At 40.0% G+C, this 21103-nt stretch overlaps 1 protein-coding gene across 1 annotated transcript in view; it reads right to left on the bottom strand.

Annotated features, from left to right (window-relative positions):
- The window catches only part of SORCS3 (sortilin related VPS10 domain containing receptor 3), a 279510-nt gene that overhangs the window by 106757 nt on the left and 151650 nt on the right, over positions 1–21103 (bottom strand). The window contains exon 4 of the mRNA XM_071563732.1: positions 18018–18176. Coding sequence (XP_071419833.1) covers positions 18018–18176 — 159 coding nt within the window. The remainder of the gene's footprint in view (positions 1–18017; positions 18177–21103) is intronic.

Here is a 21103-nt window from a genome sequence, read left to right on the forward strand (position 1 = left end):
CTGTTTAAAGGACAGATGGATACCTCTCCCTTTCACAGCACCAGTATAATTTTTAAACTGTGTGGTCTGTGCAAAACCCTTTCTCAGGTTCTTCTGTGGGGCAGGACATGCTACTTGCACCACTGTAGGTGCAGGAGTCAGCTCTAACATATTCCAGGTGTGTGGCTGAAACTGTGCCAGGAGCAATGCTTGCCATGGAAAGGGCTTTATTATTCACAGTTGAAAACGTGCATTCAAGGAAAGATTCAGGGCCTTCCTCTCCTTCTTCCGTTCCACCATTCCCCTCAATCTGGGCCTTAGTGAGACATCTCTGGAGTGTCAAGCCATCAGGGAACACAAAGGCTAATGTCACCTTCAAGCTGACGACCAACTCACGAACAATTTTATTATCTGTACTTGTTCTTTTCGCCTCCCAGGGAAATATCTGTCCTTGCCACCTTGCTTTGCTAGGGTTCCAGTGGTACCAAGATCTGAAGCTTGGAAGTGCTTCTGGACCTTTAAATAATGGAAAGAAAAGTTTATCACTCTCTTCCCTTATCACAAGATGCCTGGAAATCACAAGTCAGGTAATGCATCCTTTACAGTTCCAAATGAAAGAAGCTAAAAGTAAATCCTACTTTTCAAGCCAAAAGATTTGTGGAACAGCTGGTGGGGCTGAAGTTAGAAGAAAGAAGTCTCCCAGCACCACATTCATGGGCTTTGTATACACAGGGTTGTAAAAACTAGGAATTGTAATGAAAACAAATGGACCAGTTTATCTTTCTCCTCTGATTTCCTTTCTAAGTGATTAAAAGCTGCATCAAGAGACCTCATTGCAGTCAAAGGTTCTTCTCAACCATGGTACAGCCAGAATGTCTTAGGCATGGAAGGAGAACATGCCCAGACTGCTGCATATCCAAGACTCACTGGAGCTGCTTATTTTCCTACAGATGTTGTATACTAGATGGGACACTGGAAACAGGCTACTTCTATGAGGAACTGGTCAAGACAGAAGTTAAATACTGAATGCATTTTCATCATCTGTCTCATACAGAGAAAAAAAAATCAATGTCTCAGGAGCTGGAAATTTTTCTTTTCTTTAAAATCTGATATACTGAAATATTTTACATACTTGCTGGCCAAAGTAGGTCTTCAGACAAAATAAACTCTGATTCCATCTCACTACTGTAAGAAACTGATCAGGGATCTCCTGCACAAAGACCAAATGCTTTGGAAATGTTTGATTCACCTTGCAATTGTATAGCAAAATCCAGACCTGACTTACGAATAAACCAGGTGTGTTACAACAAGGCACTGATACCATGTTTCATAGTTAAAAAAATGCTTTCACCTAAGAGGTCCACTCAACAGCATTGCAATTTGCTTAAACATGATGCTCAGTGCAAGACCTGCCTCTATCTTCTTTGCCACTTCATCTACAAGAAAAAGATGAAAGTAGACTGTGAAAAAGTCTATTCAAAAACCTTCACAATTCAATTTCTCCTAAGCCTTACTGGTACCAAGCACACTCAGCAAAAAAAAATTCCTATTTCTGCTGAGAGAAGAACATCTCTTGCTTTTCTACTCTGTGACTGTTTTGTAGTGGAACAAGAAGTCCAAATACAGTTTCAACAGAAACAGTGTCATACATGAGTATTACAAGGAAGTTAAGGCCTGTTTCAGCCCTGGGTGAAAAACAGCCTCTCTCTTTTCCTACTTTCTTCCCACCTCCAAAAATGCTGGAGTGGCTCAGAACTGAGATGAAAAACACTACTTTCAGATTTTTTTTTTCTTAAACTGAAAATCTGGGGAAAAAAATATGTTCACTTTGGTCGTTCAAAACACATTTCAATCATTTGTAAATAATTTAGTTTTAGCAACTTGCAAAAGATAATATAAATAGAAATGTCACTTTGAGGGAAGGCTAACTTTTTGGATTGCTTTTTTATTTCATTCTCTATGACATTTTAACCATTTCAAAATCACAGAATCTGGAGGAGGACTAATGTAGAGTAATATATTACCATGTGCCCATTCTGATGAGTGGGTTTTTTTATAACAATTCTTATTGAAAACTGAAGACATAAAAGGGGAAAAAATGCACAAACCGAAAAACCCTTCCGGATCCTGAGAACAGATCGAGAGGTAACAGACCAGGGAGACAACATGCCATGCAGGGGACAGAGAGCAAAAGTAGACACAGAAAGGGACAGGGATGCAGAAGGGGGAATAAGGGAACAATATTGGAACTCTGAAGAGATCAGAATGGCATGGATGTGGCCGAGCCTTGTACTACCAGAGTCTACAAGGTGCACCAGGATTTATCTTTACCAGTATTTCTTCCACTGGCATCCAACAGGCCCAGCCAGAGGCAGAGGAGTATTGCAAACTGCTCCTGTTGTCCCCAGCTGCTGCTTCATTCCTTTTTCCCCTCAAATCAGCTCTTTAGCAGTCCCAAAAGACTGAATCAGCTCTAATGGCTGCTGATTTTATTGTCTCCAAACCAGGTCGGTCCCTTTGTCCAGTTTCTTCTCAGCTTAAAAATCATGCAGTTTTTGGTCTGAGGTCTGTGCTAACTGGATCCATGTGGATGAAGCCAATGCTGCTGTAGAGGTCAGCCTTCATCTCTTTGACATCGGGGAGCTCTGTGCCCTCCCAGCCCAAGAGGAAAATCTTGTTTGCTCCTGGGGGCCCCACATTGCAGTCCTTTAGAAGTCCCTCCTTACAGTCCATCAATACTTACACTCCAAAAGTTTAACAATAAGGAGAAATAAATGGGAACCACATGTCTAATGGGAAGATTTTTCATTCAAATGTGCTTTATTGTGTGATATATGTCTTTAATTACAGTGAAAGCATCTGGGTACATTCGTTGCTATTACAGACCAATCTTTCATGTTTATTGAGCATAAGACTACAAGGGAAAAAGCAGGAGAGGCTCAGACATTAGCCAGAGTGGGACATAAAACTACAATCATATGCTTGGTTGTCCCTCTCCTCCTTCCTTTATAAACCCTGTGGCACTCTCTGTAGGTTAGAATATATTACATAGAACAGGATTTAATAGCAGAGGGATTTTTTTCAAATTAGTGACAGAAAGAGATTTCACACTACCAAACCACCTTCTACATTCCTGTAGGATTTTTTTGATTTCTTTCTTTATGTGGAAAAAAAATCTCTGAAAGTGTGTACATGGGCACTAATGAATAGGTTTTGCCACTACATTTAGCACAGCATTTTATTATGAGATGTAATTGTTGTTCATGTAAAAAATTTCACATGTCTTGAAAGAAATACTAGTTTGGGCTCAAGCAGAATGTGTCATTTAGGCAAAATTAAAGTAATGTATTTTGCTCCAGGTTAAATTGTATGCTGTTTAACAAGCAAACATACACACACACACCCCACCCAACAGTTTTTCTCTCATCAGCATTTTCACAGACAAAGGTGGTTAGTTAAAACTGTTCCTCAGTTCCCCAGTTGTGTGGCCCCTCACCTCAGACACTGAGCAGACACACACCTGAACAGATCTAGCTCACACGGCTGAAAATGCTGTTCCCACTTGGGGTCAGCCCTGACAGAGGATAGGTGTCCACTCTCTTCACACAGTTCTTATCTCACCAGCTAAAGACTTCACTTCTTTAAGACCTGCAACCCACTTCTCAGGAGTGTTGTGTGACCCTATTTCTTCACCAAATCAAAGCACTCTCACCAGCTGTCCATGTTCTTATACTCCATTCACCCTGTGAGGGCACTGTGCCCCTCAGCCTGAGGCCATGGATTCTGTCATGGATTTATGATGCAGAGCAGGCATTTATAGGCTGCCACAACACATTGTGATACCTCTCTCTCTTTTGGTCATGGATATTCCCCCGGTGCCATCCTGAAAGGCTTCTGGGAAACTACAGTAGATGAACAAATACTACTTTGGAAGAGTATTGGTTTTTCAGTGGGAGAAATCCCTCTCTGGACAGTTCTGGTCAACACATGCAGCCTATGCCCTGTACTGCCTGCGACCTGGCAGATACTGGATCAAACCAGTTCACAGAAAGGCACACCTTAGTTAAATGGAATCTTATGTCCCCCAAAAGAGAACATAGAAGCTGGTCATAGGACAAGTGTGGAATAAATTCAGTGAGTAAAAGATTATTAAACACAATAGAAAACTTTGATTTCTGATAGCACTGAAGATGCAGATTCAGCAAATATTATCCTCTGCTTGAACATCCTAGCTGTTGTACTGACCTCTACAATTCATTCTTTTAGGCTTTCTTCATTATGACATGCTTGTCATATCCTGTCTTATAATGAACTAAGAGGCAAGCTTGAACATATAATAAAGAAACATACAGTTACTTTCAGCCTTACTCTCCCACTTAGCAGGAAACTCTGGTCTCCACCAGGGGCTCTGCTAGCTTGAAGACGTTCTCCAGCACTGCTCTTACTTTAACACACTTACAATCCAGCAGGGTAATTCAGTTCATCTCTGCCTAGACGAATTGGTTTTTGACCAGATGCCCTGGCAATCCATGCATTGAAAATAGGCAACTACTGAAGGGAAAAGCAGAGCCTGATTATATAGGCACTCATCTCCACACATACACAGCCAAGCCAGAGATCACACGTAGGAAGAGAACAGAAAGTTGTCTATGTGGAAGATGAGATGGTGTCCTTCCTGCACTTCACAGTGTTTAAGTTCACCCTCATTCAAAAGTGCAAGGGAGACTGCAGGAGGAACCCAAATGAACAACGTCATTGTAAATACCAGCCACCACCAGGAACAATTTAGCTTGACAGCTGTAGCAGAAACTGTCACTGCACTGCCTGTCACATCACTGCCAGAAAAATCACCAAATGAGAAACACGTGTGTTTCGGGGATCCCTTAGGGCTGCTGGGCATACATCATTTACACTGCCATCTTTGATTCATCCATCACCCAGTTCCTGCAAACAAACAGTGGAAAATTGGACCTTTGGAATAAATAAATCTACAATTGCAGATCATGCAAGAAAAAGGGAGTTCTCATCTAACCTCTCTCAGCAGCTCTCTAGGTTACTAAATATTATGTGGCATCTACATTTAAGCTGTTTATCCCATTTAATTCAAACTCTAGGTACCTTCAATCCATCTTATAAAACAGAGCAAAGAAAAAAGTCGCCACAAAACCCCAACAATAAACAAACTCAATTCAAGGCAAAAACTATAGTAAACAACTCACCAAACAAACTCGATTCAAGGCAAAACCTACAGTAAACTCACCAAATGTGATACAATGTAACTTTAATTCCTGAAGTTAATCTAAGTTCACTGTACAGCATAACTGATACAGGAAGGCTGCAAATTAAAATAAAGCAGCCTTTCCATCCTTCACAAGAGAAAAAGCACAACTCATCTAGCTGGGGAATATCAGACTCAATTTTGCAGCAGAACTTTCAGGCTCGCCACATTTGTGCCACTGGGTATATGTGCATAACTCTTGTGGACTTGCACCGAAATCTGAAAAAAACAACTGGCCTGAAGCAAGTGCTGTGTTAGAGGACAAAGCCAGAGTCCTGTTTTGGCAGCAAAACTTTTGATGACATTATTGTTCTCTTGCTATATGGCAGGAAAGTCCCCTTGGGTACAGTATATTCTGCTAACATGTTATTTGTACGTGCTGTTATCTCTTGAATACTGCAAGTATAAAATGCGACAAAATCTATATTCAGATAGTTTACAGCCACTGAGCTGCTGGCAGAAATTGGGTGCCCAAGGTAGGAGGCTGTGGGAAGGATCTGGTTTTCCTCCTTCTGCCCTTCTGCCCAAAATATCACCCTTCATTTTGATGCCTCAGCTCCTCCTTTTATCATACCCACAATACTTCGGATGTGCCAAAATTTTACTGCATCATGCCCTAACTTTCATTTTATAGCCACCCATGGTCCTCTAAAAATCAATTGAACACAAAACTAAAGAATTTTATTACTCTGGAAGAACTTCTTGTAACTGTCACAAAACTGCTGTGGGGTTTCTACTGCAGAAATTCAAACTTGCGCACAACCATGCGCACACCCTGTACAAACAGGCCACCAGTCTTCTCCCAGACAATCAATATGGATACCCAGCTGAAACATGCACCAAAATGCAACTAAAGATGGGCAGCATTTCCAGTGATGAACAAAGACATATGTCTCAGAAGCATAAATGGCCTGTTCCAGAACAGTGATGGAATCAGGACATTATGAAAATCTTGAGGGTTTTGCTTTGTTTTATTTTTTAACTTCTCATTTTATTAACTCCACTTTTTGGAGTTTCTCTTCCTTTGGGTCTCAGATACACCTTTTTCAACTGTATAAAAAGATCTTGATAATGTACTGATAGAAGTAAGATATAATAATAGTGTCCTGATGGATATGACATGTCCAGCAGGAAAGCATTATGCAGATATTGCCATCGTAGCAATGGATCCCCGCTGAAATCAAGTCACAAATGCTCTATGGGTCTAGGGCCTGTCTACAGGATCTGATGCTCTGTGCCACATTCAAGACTGGACACATCCTAAAGGTTCCCATTCCTGCATTGTTCATGCAGCCCTCTTTCCAAGCATTTTTTTCAGATTATGCCAGAGGTTCCACAGCTCCTAACAGGAAGCCAAAACACCACTGACCTTCGGGGCAGAACTGAGAGCATTGAAAGTAGTCTTAGTCCAAGGCAATTAGCACCCCTCTGTACTGAATTCTACATGCCCACAGCCAGAAGTTCAGATGCTGGCATACCCATCTTCCCCAAGCTATGTGTTTGATGTCCTGAAATATTAAAGAATAGAGGAACAAAACCCAGGGGAGTGAAACTCACTAAAATCCCAACAGTAAAATCTCATACATGACTTGTATGTCTTTGCAGACATTTTGCAGTACTGAAAGTCTGTCTGTAGCCACTTCACACCCCAATGAGTAAAGGTTTACACTACAAAAGCATTCATGCATAACCTTAAAATTAGGCTCAGACTAAATAATTTGGCTGCTCTGAGGTCAGGGTTGCCTTTTTTTCTATTAAGTTCTAGTAAATTCATACAACTTTACATTTGTTTCCTGACTTTCACAGAATCCCAGACTATTCTGAGTTGGAAGGGACTCACAAGGATCATCAAGTCCAACTCTTAAGTCAATGGCCCACACAGGGGATTGAACCCATGACCTTGGCATTATTACAGCCAAGTTTTAACCAACTGAGCCAATCTCAGGGGTGTTGTCACAGGGTCTTTTCTGTTACTTGAGCTGTGATAATTTAGGCAAAATTAATCCTGTTGTTCTTTACCCTAGAATAGTCACACTTCTAAACTCAAGCACCACACTGAGTCATCTTAATGAAGGGGAAAGGAACCAAACTGAAACTTTTCATGGTCAGCATTAGCAGACACCTGAGGTGGAGTCAACATCTGCCAAGTGTTCTTTTCGCATCTATAATTCTGCTCAACTGATTTTAGAAAAGAGTTAATGTTTCCATCAGGACACAAAAATACTGAGAAAGAGTTCTGAAAAGCAATATGGAAGGCAAGGAAAGAGAGAAGGGGGGGGGGAAGAGAAGAAAAGAAAGAAAGAAAGAAAGAAAGAAAGAAAGAAAGAAAGAAAGAAAGAAAGAAAGAAAGAAAGAAAGAAAGAAAGAAAGAAAGAAAGAAAGAAAGAAAGAAAGAAAGAAAGAAAGAAAGAAAGAAAGAAAGAAAGAAAGAAAGAAAGAAAGAAAGAAAGAAAGAAAGAAAGAAAGAAAGAAAGAAAGAAAGAAAGAAAGAAAGAAAGAAAGAAAGAAAGAAAGAAAGAAAGAAAAGAAAAGAAAAGAAAAGAAAAGAAAAGAAAAGAAAAGAAAAGAAAAGAAAAGAAAAGAAAAGAAAAGAAAAGAAAAGAAAAGAAAAGAAAAGAAAAGAAAAGAAAAGAAAAGAAAAGAAAAGAAAAGAAAAGAAAAGAAAAGAAAAGAAAAGAAAAGAAAAGAAAAGAAAAGAAAAGAAACCCTTCCATATTAATCCTGTTTCAGTGAAACAGCCTGGCAGGTATCTCATATCTAGACAAATAAATCCTGATAAAGAAAAACAAAAGATTATGAATCTCTTCTCAGCTTGCACATCATATTTGCTCTCTCCTCCAGTGCGTGGGTCATTATAATCTGTGGGCATGATGGCAGAACTAGGAAACTTAATGCTTTTTGCTGTTTTGATCATGTTGGAATCATATCCCATGTAATCCATTTTGCATGCATCCAGACAGCAGGGTTAGCTTCAAGTCCCCTAATCTCAGGTAATACAGCAAATATTTACATCCCAGGAAAGGAAATTACTTCCTTGACAGTCAGTGGAGGCCTAGTCAATACAAATGAGTCTAAGGTACAATTTCACTTATCCTAAAATAGTCACCTACATTTGCTTCCAGAAATCAATCAACACCACTCAGAAGATCACCATCTACGTTATGAGGCCTCAACATCTAATGTAGGCATACATTGCAACATTTTAGATCTCTACAGTCAGGCAAAATAAATCATGCCCCTGGTGTTCTTATTCTTCAACCTTCTTCACTCCTTCATGTTTATTCCCATTTGCTGTATTTATAACCACTCTTCACCCCACTTAGGCTCCAGATAAGATCAATATACAGCCATGATTTAGCATGGCCCATGAAAAAACCCACAGGATCCTTGCTCTGTCACACAATAAATGAGGTTGCTTCAGCAGAAGAGCACATTTAAGCATCAAAGACATCTCGCTCCATTTATCTCTATATTTCCCTTTTCAAAGTAAAATCTGCTCATGAAGTATCTATAACATAAATAACAAGCAATAGGAAAGTCTGTTCTAGCTAAATCAAGTTTCACGAGCTGTTACTTTCTTTTTGCCACCACAAATCATCACAAGCCCAAAGTTCAGTATTTTGCCAGGACAAAATTCATGGGGCATTTCTGAAGTAGAGCCAGGGATGCATAATTTAATTTCTCATCTCCTGTTAAAACTGCCAGGCCTACCATAATCAGAATGATAAATTTAGAGTCATACGTCTTCTTTCCGACAGTAATGCCCATCAATACTTCAAATGCAAACAACTGTGACATCTGACTTTATAAAAATTACCTGGTGCACCAACACCACTTAATTAAATCATTTTAAAACTGCTATTGTAACATTTAATGAATGATATATTATACTGCAATGAAACATGCAGCAATACAAATACTTCACAATGCTAACAATTAAGGCTCACTTCACTTAGGCAATTGACAACACAAGTGCTCCTCACTTCATTCAGCTGGTGCATTCCAAATGAACTGGTTAGCGAAAAGGGTGCTTCTTTGCTAATGAGTTTTGTAATCAAGGCATCTATTTTAATTTCAAATTGGCTAGATTGGGGGAAATTGCTGAACTAAATGACTGGTTCTAATTAGGATTATAAAAATATTCATCATGCAGCAGAATTAGCGCAAGGTCTTGATTTTCCAAAATTTGCATATAGCTTTAGTTTAAGAGTGGAAAAAACCTCCTGATAAATTGTCTTTCTTTTAATGAATTGAACAAACACTATATCTGTTTTAGTCATCCTTTCATTTAAAGGCACTGATACATATTCATGATTTGTAAATGAAGTTAAGTGATTTCGATTCTTCAGTTCATTATCATATTGAAGAAGAGACTTCTGTAAATTGCCCTTAAATATTCCCAATCTCAAGGGTTTGGTGGTAGTTTTGGTTCTTTTCATTTGGTTTGGGTTTCTCTGACTTTACTAACATTTCAGTTTATCTGTTTGATGGAGCCCTGCCTGCCTGGGAGAGCTGCTGGCAGGTGCCTTGTCCAACGACAGACACATGATATGTTTGTAGAACCTGATGTTCTCAGAAGAGCATTCAAAAGGCAAAGAGATGAAAGGCTTATTTGTGGTTAAGTCATGGAAACAGAACTCTGTCTGTGTTCAGCTTCTGACTTTGTTATAGTCCTTAGTGGTAGTTAGGCAACAAAATGCTGTAATGACCTGAGCCTGAATACACTGGAGATACTCGGGACAACACTTGGTCAGCCTCACGTTTAATTGCAAGCACTCTTGGGCAGGGATTGATTGCTTCTTAATACGAACATGTAATACAAAGGAGCAGTCAGTATGGCAGGAATTTCTAAGGTCAGTTACTGTAATATGGCTTGTATTAAACATGAAACACTATGTGTTCTTTTACAGCTGAGCAACATACTTTATTTCCTTCCTCAGTATGGCAGGCCTGTAGGAGTAACTTGTTACAGCAGCTTCCTCAATTTCCCTTTTAATAGAAGAACACAGTAGGTATGCCTCCAGCTTCACTCTGTGGGGTGCCTAAATGCCAAGTGACTGATGCAAGACAAATCTGAAAGCTGAGCACTGTATCCATAGGACTGGAATCAACGCGATCGTGCTCTTCAAATATCAATGAGCCATGATGAGAAATTAGCCCCAGTGTGTTCTCTCACATCATACAATGACATGGTGATTCCACCGCAAGGATCCATGTGGGAGCAGAAGAAGCTTATTCTCCTTGTTAAATGTAATGTTCACATCTTGCTACAAAAACCTGAGTTTTAACCCAAGAGATACAGTCTTGAGCTGTTGTTGATAAAAAGAGGTTGCTCACACTTCTGACAACTTCTGACAACTACAATTACATTTAAATTCCAGGACCAGGAGTGCTACTGAGGAGCAGGTGACAGCTCTGGGTGCCTGCTGGTTTATAACAAAATGAGATGTGAGGCAGCCACCAACCTGCCTCTCCTCATTAGCCCCACACCTCTCAGTGCCTAAGGAAAGAAAACCTACAGGCCTAGGCTGGAGTCACATCTCACTTCAGACATGCAACAACACCCACTGCTCAATTTCAGCACATCTGCAGCTGCTATCCTGCAATCATACTTTCCAACAAAAGGAGTTCTCTCTCAGAGTGCACACAACCCTGGAGCCCACATGTGCCTAAACTTCCACAAGTGGCACAGAAGAATCTGAGATCAGGGCTGGGGCACTTGCTGGAACTGAAGGGGAATACAACTCCCTGAGTCTCTGTGCCACTGAAACTGAGTAGATGGAGAGGGAAGTAAACCTAAAACCCTGCAGTCCTGACATCCTCTGAGAGAGGGACCAAGGGTTCTTCAAGGTACCAAGAGCTCTCTTAATGATCCATCTCAGTGACCTACTATGATAGGAAAAGAAGAGATGAGGTGGTTGTCTTTTTCTCCAATGTCTCACTGAAATTCTTTGCAGCATCTGACCAAACAGGACACTCTCAAAAAACCCAAAGCAAACTACCATACCCCTAACAACTACCCTGTATCATACTGGGAGCCTGGGCCCCAAACTCCAGGAGAGAATTTTCCTGGCAGCAGGAAGGCAATGCCTTCGTGGCTCTGGCTCTGTGTCATTCCTTTCCTACATAGCCCTAATGTTATCTGTAACTTTTTTATACATATATTCAGCAGTGTCTAGTCAAGATAGTCAGGGCTGTGACTTGCACTGAATTCAATTTTCAGGTCATAACTTGCCAGATCACCCATACGGAAGGAATCTCCCCATCAGACTGATACTGTCAGCCAGGTGCAACTTGGTGATACAGCAGAATGTTACCGTACATATTTTATTTATCACCTCATTCAAAGAGATAATAAGACACCCACTTTCTTTTATTTACTTTCTGCTGAAGGTTAAGCCCTATGGAGGGAGAAGCCACTGATTGCCCTTCTTCTTTATCCAATGTTTTCAAGTTTGTATTGGGATAGCTGGGAAATACAAATTAGTATGTTAGTGAATTATTTAGTCTCTTACCTATTCCCAGCAGGTCCAAATCATAGTTTGGCCTATAAGAAGAGGTAGAGTTGTATCTCCCTGCAGAACTAGGGGTTTTTCTCTTAACAATGGTGATTTGAAATATTTTAAATCTCTCTCTCCTTATTCCCTATTATCTTCTCTTTAAAACAAATTATCTTTCTTAAATTACCTATTAAACAAATATTCATGCAAAAGAGTTGTGCATGTTGCTCTGAAAGAAGTTTCATTGTCATTCCGAGAAAAAATCCAAGCAGTTGGAAACACCCTTCTGTTTCTACGTCCAGACTGATTCATTCCCCAGAGAGGTACTGGGGTGTGGAAAGTTTTGCTTATTAAGAATCAGTTAGTTCCTTGGATATGAGGCAAATGAGACAAATTATGAGGCACTCAACATATTAGGATCAGAAATGAAAGATCAGTTAAAGACATTCATCCCCAGCTGCTATGAATGGCAGCAACAAAAACTGTACCTTAAATATATGCTGGTAGACTGAGATTTCATAGCACTCCACAAAGCAATTTCCCATACTTTCCAACAGACAACATTGCACGTTTTTTTGTATATTCCCCTTCTCACCACACTTCGATAAAAGGGTTATTTAAGATCACTTTCCATATATTTTTGGGGAAAAAAAAAGAAAGAAAAAAAGAAAAATAGAAAAATTGGAGGATGAAGCCCCATTTTCCCTTTGTATTGGGTGATATACCCAAGTGTCAATACAGACACTACTAGTGAGAACCAGTCTGATCTGCAGCAAATTGGTTATAACATTTACAGAGTGTCCACCTTCTGTCAAAGGCCATGGGGGCCATTAACAGAAGCAACACGTGCATACATCTGATTGCAGTATTTTATCAATAAACACACATACACACAAAGCTACTGGGAAGAGATCCAAGATTTTCAACTCACAAGGAGCAATTAATCTCCCAGGGCCTTATAATTGCACAATGTCACGTGGCTGCTCAGGGGGAAGTAGCACACTCACCCAAGCTTGCTTAAAGCTCTGCAAAATTTCCTCCTGCCCTTGCTTTATATGTTGTAAGAAGACATCAGGGTCTATGAACTTGTTATATGTTCATTCCCACACAAACAGATTTCTTGGCTTAGCCATACTGCATTTATTTGATGATAAGAGAGTTAGGAAGGCAGAGAAGGGTCATAATTGGCTACAAAAACTAAGAACATGAACGCTATGCTGTGTTGACTCATACTGAGGAAGTACCCTCAATAATTCTTCAGATACTACAAAAAGAAAACATATGGTGGTAATTGGTAATTGTGAGTTGTCCTTAAATCAACAAAGTAACCAACAGCCACAGAGCAAAATATCTTTAAGAAAGCCTGTTGACTTCCATCATACTGAATATTTTCCCAGGAATTGTCCCAAGCACAAGAAAGAAGGACCATACCTGTGTGGGAGTGGTAAGGAAAGATTTTGTGACTGAACTGTTGTGTATTTAATTATTTCAGTTGATAGAAAAAGCAACATCACAGTCTTTGATTTTCTCAATATGAAGTCATATTTCAAGGAGAAGTTCTGTTGAGATGTTCTCCTTCATTAAAGAAAGTTTTAGAATACAGAATAGACTTTCTAAAACACCAACATGGAAGGGACAATAATACTGTTCAGAGGATAGAATTCAAAATGTGTTGAGTTCTTCTAGTTGGTTAGTTGAGTTTTTAATCAACTGGTTAAACAGCTTAAATTGTGGTCAAATGTGTAAAAGTTATGTAAAAAGAAGGAGGGATATTTAGGATAAAACAATCATTAAAAAGAGGCTTGAATCACAGCCACAGAACTGTAGCTCAGAAGACCTTAGAGAAAAACTTTCTGGCAGGAAGATCCAAAACACTGACTATTTTTATTTCATACCAAAACTTTATTTTTTTTCTATTATTATAGAAATAACAATTTTGAAATCTTTTGATCTAGGCAGTGACCAAATTACTTGTCGGGCATTAGCTGTTGATATTTCATTTTATTGTGTGAAATAACATACTAGGCAAAATGGATTTTCAGATTTATCATTCTCATTAACTTTCAACTTGATCACACCTTGCTTAAAACTTTATTATTATTATTATTTTTAACTGAAAGAAAACTAATGAGATTTATATGAGTTTGAAATATATATATTTTAATCTAAGAAATGAAATTAAATTTGCCAACTTGTTTACACACTCACAGTTATGAGAAGATGGATTAGATCTTCTCCCTTAATAGTTTCTGCTTCTGGCAATCAAATTGTATGTATTTCATTTGTTTTTGGAGTTATTTGCATATTTAAATCTGCCTCTAAAGTAATCAATAAAATAGTCTTTAAGGATCAAATAAACTTTTAAAATTTAGACAGGTGGAAGACTATGGTTTCCCACTGCAGCACACAGCAAGTCACTGACTTTCATCAGCACCTTCCTTGTCACAATATCTATGGGTGAATATTACCTGCAGGTTACAGGCTAATGAACTTTCTATTTTATTGCTCTCTTACACATCAAATCAAAAGTATTTCAGAAGAGTTGTATCCCAAAAAAATGGACACGTGAAGTCAGAAAGCAAGCACTGTTTGATCCAGCTCCACCTACTTTGTGCCCAGTAATTTCATGCTGCCTCACAGAAAAATGAGCACAAAAATGAAGGACAGAGGAGTACCAGCAGAACTCGGCTGCAGTGGGACAATTAGCCCCTGGCAGGATGGCATTTCTTTGGAAAGCCTCCTCATAACTGTAGAGCACTACTGCAGCCTCTCTAGCCACTTATTCTAGCTCTTGATATCTCTTTTCTGGTGAGCAGCTGAGAGATCAAATGGTCATTGCCACTGGCACGATCCCATAATCACATCAAGGAGAGAAGGCATGGCACAGCAGTGTGGGAAGGTGTGGGATCCACATATGGCTTCTAGAGAAAAAGAGAGGAGAACAGCCACAACAATCACATGAAGATGCAAAAGACCTGATGAATCCTCTTAAAAATATAGGACCTATAACCTAAAAGACACTCCATTCTTTCATTGGCCTAACCTAATAGAAGGACCTGGCTGACTTCTGGCTCCCACTCAGCTGTGGCAGTACTCTTGTTTCCAGACATGCAGGAATGTATTACACTGGCCTCTCAGAACCCTTCATCTGGGGATTTCACACAGCACTTCTGTCACGCTGTAAGTGTTGCCCATTATCTCAGTATCATTGGTAACTGCAGTGAAGCTTCATGATCCTGAGTCACAGTGACAGTTCTTTTACAGCTCTTACTAAGGCAAGATGTGTCTGAGCACAATCCATACCTGGGTTATGTCAAGAAAATGCTTCAACTGAAAAAAGTACTGCTCCATGGTTCCATTCTAGGACCAGATTTTTACCAAGACTTCAGGCCATCCTTGTGAACAGTGAAGAAAAGCATTACAATTGACCTTTAATGCAAAGGCAGACATAAAGGAGAAGCCTGAACTTTGCATTACTCCATTTCCATTTGATCAACAAGCTACAGACCACCTCATCTTTGCTCTTACACTGTGGACAATCTTGTTCAGTTCCTGGGATAAAATGCATCCAGTTCATTTTCCTTGTCCTTCTGAGCAGGAGAGAGCAGCTGAGGTGTGCACACAGATGCACTGGTTTGAAGGAGCAGAAGCAAAAATGCTCCTGGACTGCTATTGTTGTATTGGACCAGGGCAGTGCAATTACCACCTCACAGTCCAATCACATGAGTCTACCTTGAATTTTGATTCCTTCTTCCAGTGGCTAATAAAAAGACTACAAAGCACTGGAAATAGAAGTACTTTGCTTCAACCCAAGAGGAAACACTCTGCATTCATTGCAGATGGATCTCTTTGCAAACACACGCTCAGTATGTTGTCACATCTGGCTTCTCACATCCATGAGCACCTCATCAGATGCCTGTTCCTTTTAAGGCTGTCTTTGTACAAACACCAGGATCATATAAAATCTTTACCTCCAGTTGAAAAGTGGCATCAAACCATTTTGTGACATCAAATAAATAGATTGGTCTTTCTAGCCTACTTCAAAACAAGTGTTCCACTGAACATCTGAGTGCAGAAAACTATTTGACATTTGACTAACTCCTTTATACAGTAAGGACTTGAAACTATGAAAGGAGTGTATTTACAATAGCTTTGTTCTTGCAAATGTCACTCAAGAATCATCAGTAGCATAGCAGCTAAACACCTGGTGCCTGCTGTTGAATTCTGTTAACAAGTGGATGGAAAGGTTGCATTGGGAAGCAAAGAAGTACAGTGTTATTTGACTATATTCTGAGTAGCTACTTTGGCAAAGACTTACACTAGGTTTTCAAAGGAAAATATCAAATACAGAGGCACAGTATTTTAGCTATATGGTTCCTATAGCTGGGATGTGAGACTGACTAGTTTAGAAAGCTTCAACAATAACTGCAGAAATTGAAAATTCCACCCAGAACACACATACACACACCTGACAGATTAACACATGTATTTGGTTTGTGTGGCAAAGTTTTGGTCTCGGGGGGGGGGGGTGGGGGGGGGGGGGGGGGCTACACGGGTAGCCTCCATGAAAAGCTGCTAGTAGCTGTCCAACAGGGCAAATGCCATCCAACTCCAAGATGGACCTGCTGTTGGCCCAGATCAAATCCATCAGTGATGGTGGTTGTGCCTCTAGGACAACATGTTTAAGAAGCCAGGAAGAAAACCAAACTGGCAACTTCAGCCAAAAAGAAATGAGAGAATATGTAAGAGAAACAGGCCTGCAAACACAAAGTCAGTGAAGAAGGAGGGGAGGAGGTGCTCCAGGTGTTGAAGCAGAGATTCCCCTGCAGTCCATGCGAAAGACCATGGTGAGGCAGGCTGACCCCTTGACCTACGGAAGGAGAGGAGCTCATGCAGGTTTGCTGTCAGGGCTTGTGACCCTGAAATCTGTTTCCTGTATCCCATAGAAAGGATCCACACTGGAGCAGTTCATGAAGAACTGCAGCCAGTGGGAAGGACCCACGTTGCAAGAGTTTGTGTAGGACTGTCTCCTGTAGGAGGGACCCCATACTGGAGCAGGAGAGGAGTGTGAGGAGTGCTTTCCTTGAGGAGGAAGGAGCAACAGAGACAATGTGTGATGAACATACCACAACCTCTATGTCCCATCTCCCTCTGCTACTGGGATGGAGGACGTAGAGGAAGTTTTGAGTGAAGTTGAGCCCAGGAAGAAGGGAGGGGTGGTAGAAACGAGCTTTAAGATTTAGTCTTTATTTCTCATTACCTTACTCTGATTTGATAGGTAATAAATTCAACTAATTTTCTCAAGTCAAGTCTGTTTTGCCTATGACAGTAATTGCTGAGTGATCTCTCCGTGTCCTAATCTTGTCCCATAGGCCTTTCATTGCATTTTCTGTCCCCTGTCCAGCTGAGGAGGGGAGTGATATAGTGGCTTTAGTGGACACCTGGCTTCCAGCCAGGGTCAACTCACCACAATGAGAAAATCTTAGTGGCTATTCAGTACATTTTTGCTTTCCAGAGTCTAGGGATGATGGAAACATGAGAGAGCAAAGATGAAAGCTTGGCCAGTTTTAAGCTTTCTAGAATTTGTAACTTAATCATCCAGTCTATGTCTCAGTTTCATGCTGTAGCAGGGACTGCAGCTCCAGAGTTGAAGCACACACCTCCTTAGTCACAGCAGTTTACCATCACATTGCACCTGCCCTGCTCAGCACCTTTCAAGACAACTGAGTGTTATGTAAGACCAAACTTGCTAAGGACAAAGTAACAGATTTAAGAGATTTCTCAGTGCAAACTGACTTAAAAGTAGCACAGAGAAGTTTATAATCTGTTTCTGCTCCCCAATTTCTAGATAACTGAGTTCAGTTTGCAAGCAGAATGAGCACCCCACAATGCTCCACAGGCAGTTGTTATGGGCCAACTCAGCCTGAGTGCTCCATCCCCAGGGACAGCTCAGCAAGAAGAGCCTACAAATCAATAGATTTTTAGAACAGCTCCATACATCATGTCAAATCTCTAATTCTTTTCATAATATCACCACTATTGAAGTTTCCATACCCATCGTGATCACTGCAACACTCAGTTCCTTTTAGTGAGCTTGCTTTGCAGTCTCTTGGGTGGATTTTGAGAACATTTAAACCTACAAAGTGAGAACAGCAAAGCACACTATAATTTTTACATCATCTCTTAAACTGCACCGTTCCAGACAATATCCCCTTCAACTCCTGGTTCATAACCATTGAAACACAAAATGAATTGCTCACCTTTTGATCCAGACTGTAGGCCAAGATCCACTCCTCCTGCCTGGGGTGGAAGAGCAAGCTCTGGATGTAGAAGTTCAAACGGTACTTCTGGTAGGTAGCCCCTTCATCAGAGCTGATGAGGATGCTGCTCTCAATCTCTGGATCACTAAGAAGCATGATCTAAATAGAAAAATGGAGGGAAAACAGTGTTACTGGAAAAGTGAAACTGAACATCATTTAGAAGTGAGGTCATATAGTACTGACTATTATTAAATGTATTCAGAATATCACTCAACAGTATAACAACCCATAGAACTGACGAAATAGGATCCTTTTTTTGTGTTTCAGTTTCATTTAATTCACTGATTTATTTGGTGATTCCTTTTTTTCATTTTAATTTTATTTAGATAAATTCAAAAGGTCCAGCAAAATTGAAAAATATTACGTTGGTATAAAAGCTGATTTTGGTTGGCTATAGTAACCTCAGGAAGACACACCAGGGTTTCCTGGACCCTTTTCAGTCTCCTACCTCTCTTACCAAATGTGGAATACTCTCTCTGAAAGTAAACAAAGCACTCCTGAGATTTAAGGCTCATTATTTGGCAACTTGCAGAGCTATGAATGAGAGCATCACCTCACTGGAAAGACAGAATGCTTACCTGGATCAGCTGCAGTCATCTGAAAACAGTCCATGTGCTTATACACGCACATTGATACATGATCTCATATATCATACTTCCAATTTGTACAGTAAGACATATTCACTCAGTGAAAACATAATTTTCCCCAAGCACGGGAAAGTGTATGACCTCAATTTGTACAGGGAAGAAAACACTTCTGAGACTCTAATTTTAATTAGAAAATTATTACCAGTATTTTAAAATGGGTTGATTCCACACTATCAGATGGCATGCTCTACATAAATGTTATCAAGAAAATGTTGTGGAAACATTAACACCATATTATTAACATCTGGAGAAAACGACTCCACATTAAAGCAAATGCCAGTATCATAAAATAAAGGCAAACAGTGGGAAATAAATTAGAGCTTTTCTAAACTCAGCAGGTTATTGATACAGCAGCTGAATCAAATATAGAAACTGTCTTTCAGCAAGAAAACAGATCCAGGAACAGCCTTTTTTAGCTTACTGCAGAATGATCAGCTAGCAGAGATCTGCTGCAGTTTTGTTACACTCACATGTCCATGTTAAGTTTTATTATCCAGCTTCACAGAGCTTCAGCTTCAAGACTACATAAGAAAAACACATTAATTTTGACAGCAAAAATCAGTTAAAAGGAATGGTAAGACCCTTGGTATGTCAGACCTTGATCAGGCACAAAATTTCAGTGCTTGTTTAATCTTAAGCAGCTCATTAACTCCATGAAGTCACCAAGGGAAAGTGAACATAACATAAATGGTGTCTGATCCTTTCCATTAAGAAATGAAAAGCTGAACTAGAACTGAGTGTTTTCCCAGGGTGAAGCCATCTGTATGAATCCCACTGGAGCTCAAAGCTCCTTCAACATCCTTCACATAAACCACTTAATCAGTCCCAAAAAGCAATCTCCACCCATTCCCACAGGAAACCACACCACAGGTCCTGAAGAAGTGCACTTGCATTGTGTTCTGGTGCACAGCCTGAGGAATGAGAAAGGTTCCCATAGGCAACTAACTCCCTGGGAATTAACTTTGAGAATAGGTCTCAAAGGTCTCTAACTAGAAGGAAGCCTTGCTACATTTTTTCTTTATAATCAGATAATAATAATATTTCATTTTGCTCCAAACAATAATTATTTGACCATTATTTCAAGACATTTTTTCTGTTACTGGTGACCCAGACTTCAGAGACATTTTGTCCTCCAAGTACACCACTGTTCATCAAAAGCACATTGCCTGAGCCAGAGAACTGTAACACAGTAAAATCCACCCGCTTCTTCTGAATGGAAGAAGGATGTAAAGCTGCCCACTTAATAAAATAATCCAGAAAGGTCTTACATTTAAAATAAAGGATATTTCAGCAATAAGATTTTCCACCTCATACTATAGATGGTTACAAAGTTAATAATGTTGGATATTAAAAGGTCACTGTTGGAGTTCTGGCCTCTAATCAGGAGCACAAGAGAACTAACAGTGGCATGCAGCTGAAGTGGTACACATACAAAACACCCACTCAGCCCTTTCGCATGTGATCTGCAACACTTTGGTTGACAGTTCAAAAAATGGGTCATATGAGGCAGAAAAGGCAGCATTTCCACCAGATGGTTCAAAAGACTGGGCAGTTTGTTTTTCTGGATGCGCTACAGGGGTTGCAAGATCAGATAAGAAAACCATCAAGGAAAGGTGAAAGAATTTAACAACAGTCACACCTAGTGTTAAGGGACATCAAATAAGTCATCCCCTGCCCTTTTGCACAGTTCCTGTATCAACTCTCCATTCTTCAAATGAACACACATAACATCTCTGTTGTCATCCATCCTTGGCAAGGCTAATCGTACACAGAGCAGGACAGAAGAAAAGAGGCTCAACTGGAGTGAAAAACAAAAGGCTACCACCAGCCACACAGCTAGGACTGGCACACAGGAGAAGCAGAGTGAGAGACTCTGGGTTTATTAGGTTTTTTTATTGTTTTTGGTTTTCCTCCTGGAAGCTACAGGGGGAGGGGACTTATTGCAAGTGAAATAGCAGGACATTTGTCTGAAACCACCACTTCCCATTATGGGGCCAGGACAAAGGATCTACTCCAGTAGTGATTTAGATTAATCACTTTTCATTAAGAGACAGTAAACAAACTGCAGTCAGAATGAGCATTTCTGCCAGCACCCTGTGTTGCCTTTTATAATTGCCATAAGGAATAGCAAAGGAGCACCAGAGAGTTGTCAAATGTAATTTATAGGGTTTTAAGATCTAATCATTTTCTATAAAATTGAATTAAATGGCAGCCTTTGTTTAAAAGGAAATTACTTTTCACCTTGCTACATTCTAGATTTTATATATATATATATATACATGCATAAATAAAATAGCCTTTCAGTTGGTACCTTCTCTAGTTTAAGTGGAGAGGGGGAGGGGAGGCAGGATGGGTTACCGCTAAGGGTAAGTCCTTGAA

The sequence above is a fragment of the Pithys albifrons genome, chromosome 9 (assembly GCF_047495875.1).
Source record: "Pithys albifrons albifrons isolate INPA30051 chromosome 9, PitAlb_v1, whole genome shotgun sequence".
Classification (NCBI taxonomy): domain Eukaryota; kingdom Metazoa; phylum Chordata; class Aves; order Passeriformes; family Thamnophilidae; genus Pithys; species Pithys albifrons.